The following is an 11,358-nucleotide window of genomic DNA, read 5'->3' as shown; positions in this document are numbered from 1 at the left end:
AAACCCTGAAACCCGGGAGCAAGAGGCTCCAGAGCGGTCCTGGGGTCTAGTGGCCACCCGGCCCCCAGCGCGGCTCCGGCAGCTTCCTCGGCCGAGTAGTGGACACGGGGTCCCGCCCCCAACCCTGGAATCCGTCCACGTGCTGCCGGGCCTGCGGGAGGCAACGCTAGACCACGCCCCTGGACCGACCCGGCGCCCCGGTTCTCGAACCCGAGCTGGCTGGTGACCCGCCGCCGCGGCCGGGTACCCAAACGCCAGCTCGGAGTAGTCCCCTCGGGCTGCGAGCGCGTCCCTTCCGTGACCTTCAGGAAGAATCGCCGGTCGCGGCCCGCAGGGAGCCAGCTCCCGCACATCCACGCACTCCCCCGGCCCGCGGGGCTGCGGGCGTGACTCGCGCGGCTGCTGCAGCGTCCCCAGGGCTCCCCCGGCGGAACCCAGGAGCGCTAGGAACCCTGGAGCTGAGCGGCCGGGTCCGCCCGACCCTTTTCTCCGACGCTCGGCGCAGCGCGGGTCCGGCATATCCGGGAGCCGAGCCCCGGCCTCTGCGCAGCCTGGCGGGCCGGCGGGGGGAAGCCTCCAGGCAGGTATGCGCTAGGAGTGGGAACCGGGACGGGGCCCCCGGACTGCCACACCCTTGAGTCCCTCCCCCCGCGTTATACAGATGCTGAAACGGGCTTGGGGAGAGGCGACGTCGCCTGGGTCATTAATAATGCCTTGCAGAGCTGAGAGGGAAGCAGCTGCGTCCCTGACCTCGGACCTCGGGCGCCTCCTGGGGCAACGCTTAGTGGGCAGAGCCGCCTCTGAAGTCCGGGGGACCTGGGTTTGTGTCCTGCGTGGGACACGTCTAGCGAGGTGATGGTAGGCCAGTGGCTTTCCCTCTTGTAGCCTCCTTTCTCTTTCAGGTTCTCTTTGGAGATGTGACACCCAGCAGGGGCTCTATTAATACATGCTAGTTTGGACCTTGGTCTGTGCCAAGGGAAAGGGAAGCACTAATTTGATTTTTTTAATTATTTTTTTTATAAATTTATTTTTTATTGGTGTTCAATTTGCCAACATATAGAATAACACCCAGTGCTCATCCCGTCAAGTGCCCACCTCAGTGCCCGGCACCCAGTCACATCCCCCCCCACCTCCCCTTCCACCACCCCTAGTTCGTTTCCCAGGGGAACCACTAATTTTAACCCTTCTGTTAGACTTTGTGACAAATTAAAGTTAACAAAAGTGATAATTTTTTTTTTTTTTTAAGGCGGCAGTTTATCCTGATGTTTAGGATTATGGGTGAGACGGGGGTTGCGGGGGCGGGGGGTTAGCATACAGGTCAATCACAGTACAAGAAAATGTCAAAAGCAAAGCTCCTAAGCAAAGGCAGTCTTCTCTTTCTTGTAAGTAGTTAAGGGCACGCAACAGAGTGCCTTCTGTGTGTTGAACTGGTTCCTGGCCCTTGACGTTCATTGTATAATATACTGCTTGCTATGGAGTTGGTGTTATTGTCCCCCCATTTCATGGAGGAGGACACTGGAACTTAGAAGTAATGACTTTCCCAAGGTCACACACATTAGGTGGAACAGATCTGTTCAAACCTCAATCCTAGGCCACGGTGCATTGCCAGGGACTGAGCTCCGGATTCAGCCCACTTCAGCTAAAAACATGAAGAAGACATAACTGGTCACAGAGGAGAAGAATGAAATAGATGGGTGAGGGTCTAAAATGGGATTGAGGTTAGCAGAGCAAGGGCATGCTCTGTCTCAGGCAGCAGGTCAGAGGGGAGTGGGTCACACAAGGCTCAGCTGCTCTCCTGGTTCTCCTTCCTTCTCCCAGGGCAGCAGTCACATCTGGAGCAGAACCACCTTGAGGAACCAGTGTCCATGACCATCTTTGGCAACTGACATCACAAGGAAGACTTACGGACTTGGGAGTGTTCAGGAGAATCATTCCCCAAGATATGGAGCTTGGGGGCCGAATGCTCTGGGCCCTCCTGTCTGGCCCTGGGAGGAGGGGAGGGACCAGGGGCTGGGCCTTCAGCTCATGGCAACCCCATCTGCCTCTGGCTGGGTTGTTGAATGCCAAAGAACTGGTCAGGCACTGGACTGCAGTCTTTGAGAAGAGGGGGATCCCTGAGGCCCAGGCATCCAGTGAGTACATCGTGGCTCATGTCCTTGGAGCCAAAACAGTTAAGTGCAGTATTGTCAAGAGTGCAGAAGAGGAGGGAGGGAGAGACCTAGGGAAGAACATCCAGGCATTTCTGCCCCACTGAGAATGCTGAGTTGAGAGTGATGGGTTTTTCTGGAGGAATGTTTTTAGTAGATACTTATTTATTCATCCAATGAACTATTACAGTGTGTGTCAGGCAGTAGGGGTCCAGGGATGGGTTGGTGTTGGGCCCACAGGTATTGTTCACATAAACCTGGGTCAGGCCCTCGATTGGGGAGTCAGCCACTCACATTCTCTGTGGGGCAGTTTCAGAGCCTGAGGCCAGAACTTTGGACACAGCCCCTGACCCCTTGGCAGTTGCAGTGCATCCAGGAGCTAAGTAGCCGCCGATTGCAAAGGTGAGCACCCATGGGCCAGACCTGAGGACTCTGTCAGGAACAGGTGTCTGGTTTCCACCAGGCCGACTCATGCACGGTCAGGAGGAAGAAAGTATCCGAGGACTAGGGAGGTGTTGGTATAAGGTATGGATGAGAGGGGGATCAGGCAAGTAGAAGGGAAGGAGGGAATGCCTTGCCTCAGAGTCCTGGAGTACAGGAAGCATGACCCTGACATTTTTGGTATCCCGCAAGGGGTATCTCTCAACCCAGTCGTGGTCCTGTTGGTCCAGGCTCTGGCACTGATGATCACCCAGCTGCCCCCTCTGCAGGATGCCTGTGCAGTACATCCTGGGTGAATGGGACTTTCAAGGGCTCAGTCTGAAGATGGCCCCCCCAGTGTTCATTCCTCGCCCGGAAACTGAGGTAGGTGTGCTACCAGGGCAGGGCAGCATGGATAAGAACAGTGGGGTTTTGAGCACCTTTCTTGCCCCATATTTCCTCCAGGGGGCGCTGGGACCCCATGATTTTTGTCCTCAGAGGCCTTCTCTGGCTACTGGTGTCTCATGGTTGGCTGAGTAGGAGGGGCCAAGAGTACAGAGGTCTCCTGCTGGCTTCCCTGACTGTCCTCGTGTCCCAGGCCTGGCCTACCCAATCCATGGTGGGGGAAAAAATTCCCTCTTCCTTCTCAGGAAGCATGGGTGAAATGGATAGTGTTCCAGCAGGACACCCAGAGGCCTGGTACAGCTGTGTGACCTAAGGGCCTCTAGCCTAGGGAGGGAATCTGACTTGGTCCTCTTAGATCTACTGTCTGGTCAGGTAATCACCTGTGTCCCTCATGTTACTATTAATAGGGATTGTGTGGCCCCAGTGTGCTATTCCTTGGTGATACACCCTTATTCTGGGAGAGATGCTCCCTGTGGCCCTTCTTGGGTTTCCCCCTAACACTGTAGGGAGCCAGAGAGAGCAGAGCAGATGGATAGGGCTGATGGGCAAGAAGGCACCAGGTTCCGAGCAGGGGTGTCTCTTGAAACGTACCCAGGCATACAACCATTCCCGGGAAAGATCAGGCTTCATTCACCTGCCCAAAAAGGGACCCAGAGCCCCTCCTCACTTTCCTAGCCTCTCCCCCCGAGCCAAGAAACTCTCTGACCCCATTCGCTTCCATATCATGTGCTTGAGAAGCCAGGTCCTCACTTTACGGCCCAGTGTTGGGAGGGACAGTAGGGAATATGAGAACTTCCTGAAGTCGCAGGGCTGCCAAGGGGAGGAGCATAGGGGCAGCATTTAGACTTCCTGACTCAGTCGGGGCCCCATCCTTCCCATGGGGCTACTCTATCTGAGATTGGATGAGTTGGGATGGAGTGCAGAGATCCAGAGCAGGATGTGACCTGCCACCTGTAGCCTCTTGGGAGGGTACCCAGTGTCTTTCCCAGGCATGTGAACTTTGGCTGGGAGGTCACTCAGAGTCTTCTGAGGCTGCTAAGGGTCAGGGCAGGGGAGGGAAACTAGTGATGACCTTTGAGTCCTCCTCAGGGCTGATCTGGCACCAGCCATGTGCTCCAGGGTTCTGAATATCGGATGTAGACTTCCAGCTCTCATCGGCCCCCCGGCCCCCATTCCTCTGTGGGTCTGAGCCAAGAAAGCAGCTCTGCTGCAAGGGGGAGGGGAAAGGGAAGACAGAGGGGGAGGCTGTGGTTGGGAGGCCAGGTCCTTACCTCACTGTACAGACGTTTCTGAGAACTTGCCAGGTTTGCCCCATTGTGAAGCCACATTGGGGGTGCTTTACCAAGAACTTGAAAGGACGTGGCCTGTGGCAGGGAGTAGGGAGAATGAGTTGCAGGGGAGAGATCATGGTGCCTATGTTCTTTCCATCCACTGAAAGGCAGTTTTGGTTAACGGGGGCAGAAGTCAGAAATGTGAAGGTGTATGTGGCATGTGGCTCAATGAGTTGGGCTTTCCCTGGGGGTGGTAGGGTGGCTTAGTCTTCGGCCTGCCAGTGTGTGCAGTGGGAAACCCAAGGCTGGGAGTGTGAGCCATCCCTATCCAACCTGGAGAGGTGAGGCTCTGTGGGGTGTAGGAGGCTCAACGCCTTGTCTGTGGTTGGCTTGCGGGAGATAGTGCCACCCTCCTGGGGCTGCCTACCAAGAGGATCCTAATGGAGGGTACTCAGAGCACTCAGTTCCTGCTGAGGCCTTGGCCGACCTCTTGAGGGGTCCTGGGGTCCAGTTGAGACAGTGGCTCCAGCAGAGCCAAAAAGCTGCCTATTTCCCACATTTCCCCATCCCCCATCCCAGGTCCTGCTGAGGCCTTGGCTGATCTCTTGAGGGGGTCTGGGGTCTTGTTGAGACAGTGGCTCCAGTAGAGCCAAAAAGCTGCCTGTTCCCCACATTCTCCCATCCCCCATCCCATCATGGTTTTGGATTCTTATTTACCTGGAGGAGGTGCCCTGGGTCTGTGACCATTTGGCTTTCAGCCTCCCCTAAAGAGCCACCAATTTCATGCTGATGGAGGCTGGAGGCTCTTCACTTGGTGAGGAGGAAAGTTTCTGGACTTTTTGCGGGTGGTCTCTACCCCTAGCACCCAGGTGGTCCCAAAGCTAAGATAATGCTCGAGTGGTCTGGAGTGTAACAGAGGGATTAGAGGGCACTGGGGGCAGTGGAGGCCCAGTCTTACACTTCACATGCTGCCTGGGGTGGCCGTTCATATATGTGGTATGCGTCTCTGAGGTCAGGGGTGTCTCTGTGAGGAGGCTGGTCAAGAGGTCATTCTCCAACCAGAGTAGGTCTGTCAGTGGCCAGGAAACCAAAAGAAGTTCACACCACTGACAAGTCTCAGCTATTCTATCAACCGCTCAGTATGTGGCCTCAGCGCTGACACCACAGTCTCCACTGTAGCCCTAGATTGCTTGCGCTATGTCATTCCCAACACTGTGGGGCCAGATTGCTGCAAGCACCCTTACAGTCTCCAGGAGTGCCTGCTACAGCGCTGGCGGGAGCAAGTGAGGGGAATAGAAAGGGTTGGACCCACTGACCAAGTTCTACTTGTCTTGGACTTGCTACCTAGGGACAGGTGAGCTCTCTGCTCCTGGTATTGGGGGGCCTCTAAGAGTGAAATGCCTTTTGGGACTCAGCACTTGAGGAGCTTACATGGAAAACGGATCTGAGTGACCTGGAGCCACTGAGCCTGACTGTTGACATTGGAGGTTTGGGGGGACCTGGTGAGGGAGTCTGAAACTCAGAGGGTAACTTCCCACAATCACTGAGAAAGAGCTTTCCAAAGCCCTTGTGAAGTAGTCAGGAGGCCTCCCTGAGGGTCAGACCTTGCCTGTGGGACACGCTGTGATGGGTTAGATCCCTGGTCTTCCCATCATGGAGCCTTCAGTCTGGTGGGAGAGGCAAACCGCATCCTAGACTTGAGACTCATGGTGAGGAAAACCATGAGAGAGACCCTGCCAGGGGGTGAGGAAGCCTTTCTGGAGGAGGTAGACTTCTTTATAGATGATGGAAGCACCCACTTGCTGACCCCTCTGCCCATTCCCTGAGCCAGCCCTGCCTGGGATCCCAGGAGTCCCAAGTAAGACAATCACTCCTCAGGGCTGCCTTTGAGAAGGAGGGACACTGCCCTTTTCCAGCCCCATGCCAGCTACTTGGGGCCTCACTCCACTACTCATTAGAAACGATTGGCTTCTGGGCAGCAGCAGCCCCCTCTAGCCCTCACCTCTTCCCTCTATTGGCTTCCATGCACAGTCCCCCGTAGGTGGCAGATGGTGGACAAGACCATTGTTTCCAAAGTGACAGTGTCTAGAAGTGTCCCCCAGCCTCCAAGACAGGTATGGTGCAGTCAGGCACCTCCCATCACTCCATGCCCACTTATCCCATGCCCTGTGTGGATGGGGCTCAGGCAGGACTCTGTTGTCTCTACTATGCCCCACCCCTATGAAGGGAATTCCCTGTTCTTTTGGCCTGGGAACCTCCCTGGGAGCGTCCTAAGTTCAGCTCTAGGAAGAAGCTGGGGAAACTTTGGCTCCTGATGATTGGCCACTATGAGCTGTAAGCTGGGCTCTAGGAGGGGCCTTGACCCCTGGGCCTTGGCTTCCTCATGAGCTGGTTGTGAGGATCCAACAGATTAAAGGAAGGAAAGCTCTGGAAGCAGGGCCAGTCACAGAAGAAGTGGCCAGGAACCATCAGGTGTGGTTCTTAGCATTGCCATGAGCACGAGACAGAAAACTGTCTATAAAGGACCTAGCTGGGGTTATTGGACACTTAACACGTACTGGGAACAGGATCTGTGTTTCATGAATGCGGTTCTGTTTAGTCCCTCAGACACTCCGATGAGGTTGGTTATCCTCAGTGGCTCAGTTTTACAGATGGGGAATCTGAGGTGTAGAGAGGGAGATGAAGCTGTCTGGCTTTAGTCATCCCCTCTGCATTCACACAAAAGCTAACCATGCTTGGGCCTCTCTGCCAAGACCCCCAAGGAGGCCAGGTTGACGCTAACTCTGATTCAGATCCCTCTGCCTCACAGGAGTTGGTTGAGTGGGTGCTAGAGGAGGTAGCCCAGAGTCCCTGTGCAATGGGAACCCAAGATGGCCCCCTCATCCTGGAGGTGGGCTGTGGATCGGGAGCGATCTCCCTCAGTCTACTGAGTCAGCTTCCCCAGGTGAGCCCCCTCTGCATCCCTGTGCCCCACCCTGAGTAGACTGGGACTGCCACTCACTGGTCCTCTCCCCATCCATCTCTGCTAGAAGCACTTGAAGGGAGGTGGCCACACATGAGAGGACAGGGCTGCCTCCAGCCCATCATGGTTACAGCCTCTAACTCCCATCTTCTGTCTGGCCAGACTCTGGCTACAAAGAGGGGACAGCTGTTGAGTATTTCTCCAGGCACCCTGCCTCCTACGTACCCTTTGATTGTTTTTGGTGCAGAGCCGAGTCATTGCTGTGGATAAAGGAGAAGCTGCCATCTGTCTTACCGAGGAGAATGCTCAGAGGTAGGTGGGCAGAGGGGACAGAAGGTCAGAATTGGGGAAATCCAACTTTGGGCCCTGATCTCAGTCCCTATTCAGATGTTAAACTCATTGACATTTGCTTTCCACTCCTAAGAAAAGGGAGACGGGGAAGGGTGGCCTAGCCTGGATCCCACAGGATTATGAGGGATGGTGGGCACCAGAGATCTGCCAGTCCAAGAAGGGTTTATTCTCACAGTCCTGGTAGCCATGAGTAGGAGTCTCCCCCGTGCTCACCCTCACTTTCCATTTCCCCAGGCTTCGGTTGCTGGACAGAATTCGGATTGTCCCCCTCGATGTGACCTTAGGTACTTTCTCTACTGACCTTCCCTGGGGTGGGGATCCTGGGTATGGGTACTGCTTTGTGGGTGGGGATTCTGCAGAGATGAAAGGAGAGCTTCCCCAATGTTCATTCATACGTGTGCTCGCACATGCACACGCAAACATAGGGGTATCTCAGACCAATCCCTGCTGAGGACACACAAGGCCCTGTTGCATCATAGGCTGATCTGACCCATGCAGGGATTGGCCACAGGACCTTTCTTACTTTCTGAACCCCCCATAACTAATGAGTATAACTAGGGCTTGCTTGTTGTTAAGAGATGAACAGAAGCTCAAGAGAAAGCCTTTAGGACCAAAATACTTTAATACTTTAGTGCCTGCCTGCCCTGTTCATATCTGGCCCAGACACTGTATGGCTCAGCCACACCTTTGCAGAGTGTCCTTGGGTTCTGGCTCCAGTTCTGGCTTCATTACGCATCTGTAGGATCTTTGAGCCTTGTGTGCACCATCTAGAGTGTGATACACTGGGTATAGCACATGGCTCCTGGACAGACCCAGTAAACAGTTGCCAGGAATTGACTAACTGAGACCAGGCATGCCCTCCATACACTCAGCCCACGTTGGTTATGAGGCAGTGTATGGCAGGGCCAGTGGAGCTGCAGAGGACACAGGCTCTTGCTTTGACCAAGCAATCAGAGAGGGCTTCCTGAAGGTAGCACCTGAACTGAATTTTGCTTATTGGGGAAATTTTTGACGGGAAGAAGAGAGGGCAGGATATTCTAGGGAAGAGCTGTCATCTCAGAGTATACCCACTCCTGACCCATCTGTAGGCGGGGACCCTGGGCACTAATCTGCAACTCTGGGTTATCAGGGCTAGAGACAGGCCCAAGGTATGGCTTGGGGAGAGGGACACCCAAGGGACATGGTGGGAAGTAGAGTTGTCACCCTTTCTCTGCTGTATGTTCCCTTTGACCATAGAAGGGAGCTGGGCGCACCTCCTGCCCTGGGGCCCCGTGGACCTGGTTGTCAGCAACCCTCCCTACATCTTCCACCAGGACATGGAGCAGCTGGCCCCTGAGATCCGCAGGTGCAGGGTGTGGTGGGAGGGAGGCTGGGCCTGAGAGGGTCTAGTGGGCTGTGTCTACCCTGGGGGACTGTACCACTGGGAGGCACAGGGAGGGAGAAGGGGCTGAAAGGGGCAGCGATGTTCCAAGGGAGGCTCACTCTGGAGCCCACAAATCTGCTTGGTTTGACTTCTGCTTTCCCGTTTAAGACACTGGATAATCACTGAACCTCTCTGAGCCTCATTTCTGGCTTTTGAAAGGCGAGTGTTAGAGCTTTGTAGGGCCATGGGGAAGACCTAGCAATGACTGACATAACAGATGTGGTATAGGATACATAGAAGGTGCTCAGATGGGTATGTCATTTTACGGAAGATTGAGGCCCAGAGAAGAAAGATGCCTGGTCTAGGGCCATGTGGGGGCGGAGCAGGAAAGCTGGGACTAAGACCCTACTCCAAGCTTTGCTCTGAGCCATCCTGTTCTCAAACAGGGACTGAGAACCAAGGGTAGCCCAGGAGTCCTTGGACAGGGCAGCGGTAATGTAGATCAGGGTGCTGGCTCCCCTTTTCTGGGTTCTCAGGAGTGGTCTGGGCCAGCTCCAGGCCTCTCCAGACCAAACATGGGAACAACCTTGTTGTGGGTAGATCTTCATGCCCTGCTCTCAGTGGGATTCACTGAGAACGCCCAGCATTGCCTGGTGGGGTGCTGCCTGTGGGAGGTAGGAGAATCAGAGCTGCCATTTGGGGGCCCCCTCTTCTGGCTCCTCAGATTTTCTGAGGCAGAGAGTGTAAGTTCCATAGGGCCCCTTTGTGGAGGGCCCTGCTTAGCTCTTCCACACTTTTTACACCTCCCTCTGTTTCCCCTTCAGCTATGAAGACCCACTAGCCTTGGATGGTGGGGAGGAGGGCATGGACATCATTATCCACATCTTGGCCCTGGCACGTTGGCTCCTGAAGGACTCTGGGTATGGATAGGGCAGGTCTCCTGGATCTGTCCCAGTGTGTACTGGGCCTGTCCTAACAGTCATTCTTATCCCAGTCCTCCCTGCCCAAGCAATGCAGAAGTGCAGGTCCTACCTCTAGCCTGGTTGAGCTGACCCATTTCTCCCCCATGTAGGAGCATCTTCTTAGAAGTGGACCCAAGACACCCAGAGCTTGTTGGCAACTGGCTTCAGAGCCAGCCTGACTTGTCCCTTGATCTCGTGGCTATGCGCAGAGACTTCTGTGGGAGGTGAGCTCTACCCACCCCACCTCCACCCCCACACTTGTCTTTCTTTTATTTATTTATTTATTTTAAAGATTTATTTATTTATTCATTCAGAGAGAACGAAGAGAGAGACAGAGACACAGGCAGAGGGAGAAGCAGGCTCCCTGCAGGAAGCCCGATATGGGACTTGATCCTGGGTCTCCAGGATCACACCCTGGGCTGCAGGCGGCGCTAGACTGCTGCGCCACCGGGGCTGCCCCACACTTGTCTTTCTACAGCTCTGGCTATAGGGAGAGTGTGCTGTTTCCACTCTGCTCATCCCCTGGGACCTAGGCAGTAATTGGTCTCTTATTTCTGTCTCCTTAGGCCCCGGTTCCTGCATATCCAGAGGTCTGGGCCACAACGTGGCTGCCCTGCAGATGCCTGGCCAGGGCCCCAGCCTGCCAGAGTGCCTGGCTGATAGTTCTTCCTGGAATGCTACTCGGAGGGAGGTGATGGTACCTTCCAGAACCCAGGTGCATTTGACATTTCACATGGTTCTGTGATTCTACATTTCTGTATGTTCTATATATCCTAGGAGACTTGAGGGTAGAAGCAAGGGTGGAGTGGCAAAGAACAAGGGCATCTATAGTTTGGCTCAGAGCTGAGCAGGCCCAGGATCCCAGTCTGGCTCCATCACATCAGTGTGGCCAAGGGCAGGTTGCTCAATGTCTCTGTGGGTGGAATTGCCTTGGGGAAGTTGGGAGGTTGGCCAATAAAGTGTTGAGAGACCAACAAATAGTGATCTAATGTTTTGTTACTGTGATTTGTGGGTCCCCTGACCCCCTGGTCCCCAGTGCTTGGGGTAAAAGCTTCCTCCTCAATCCATCAGTCTCCCAGCCAGTGGGGGTTTGGGAGCACAGTGTGGAGAATGGCACATGGGTGCTCTTCCTGGCCTTGGATCTCAGGGTGCACGGCTCTGAGCAGCTCACTTCTGGGGTTGACTTAGCCCTCCACTGCCCCAGATGTGCTCCCACATACTTCCCTGATGCGTTTAGGTTCTGAGCACAGGAATATCATCTGAACTTCAGTTCAGAGACAGCTGCCTGCTTTGCAGGAGGGGAGTGGGCTGAGGGACTTTGTTGCACTGTTCTCTTATCACATATCCGCATTTATTTAATGGGAGGCTTGTGTCAGTGAGGAGTGAGCAGGGTTTATGTTTACTTTTTATTCTCTCTCTGTCTCTCTTTTTTTTAAAGATTTTATTTATTTATTCATGAGAGACACACAGAGAGAGG

General features: G+C 54.6%; 1 protein-coding gene across 14 annotated transcripts; it reads left to right on the top strand.

Moving 5' to 3' along the window:
- The first annotated feature begins 432 nt into the window (after window positions 1-432).
- Window positions 433-10,859, top strand: HEMK1 (HemK methyltransferase family member 1). Of its 14 annotated transcripts, none has more exons than XM_049097605.1 (13): window positions 487-584; window positions 721-858; window positions 1,592-1,694; window positions 1,824-2,170; window positions 2,458-2,549; window positions 2,858-2,951; window positions 7,053-7,187; window positions 7,453-7,517; window positions 7,791-7,840; window positions 8,793-8,901; window positions 9,744-9,839; window positions 9,992-10,105; window positions 10,448-10,859. In XM_049097605.1, exons 4-13 carry the CDS (start codon window positions 1,943-1,945, stop codon window positions 10,539-10,541), a joined length of 1,077 nt encoding a protein of 358 aa, XP_048953562.1. In that variant the 5' UTR covers window positions 487-584; window positions 721-858; window positions 1,592-1,694; window positions 1,824-1,942; the 3' UTR covers window positions 10,542-10,859. The 14 variants fall into 14 exon arrangements, with proteins under 14 accessions (XP_025311760.1, XP_025311765.1, XP_035559036.1 ...); XM_049097604.1 differs by having other exon boundaries at window positions 488-584; window positions 1,819-2,170; XM_025455979.3 differs by lacking the exon at window positions 721-858 and having other exon boundaries at window positions 483-584.
- The last annotated feature ends 499 nt before the right edge of the window (window positions 10,860-11,358 follow it).

The sequence above is a fragment of the Canis lupus genome, chromosome 20 (genome assembly GCF_003254725.2).
Source record: "Canis lupus dingo isolate Sandy chromosome 20, ASM325472v2, whole genome shotgun sequence".
Lineage (NCBI taxonomy): Eukaryota > Metazoa > Chordata > Mammalia > Carnivora > Canidae > Canis > Canis lupus.
Note: the sequence above shows the minus strand (reverse complement) of the source record. Positions and strands in the feature narration are given on the sequence as shown.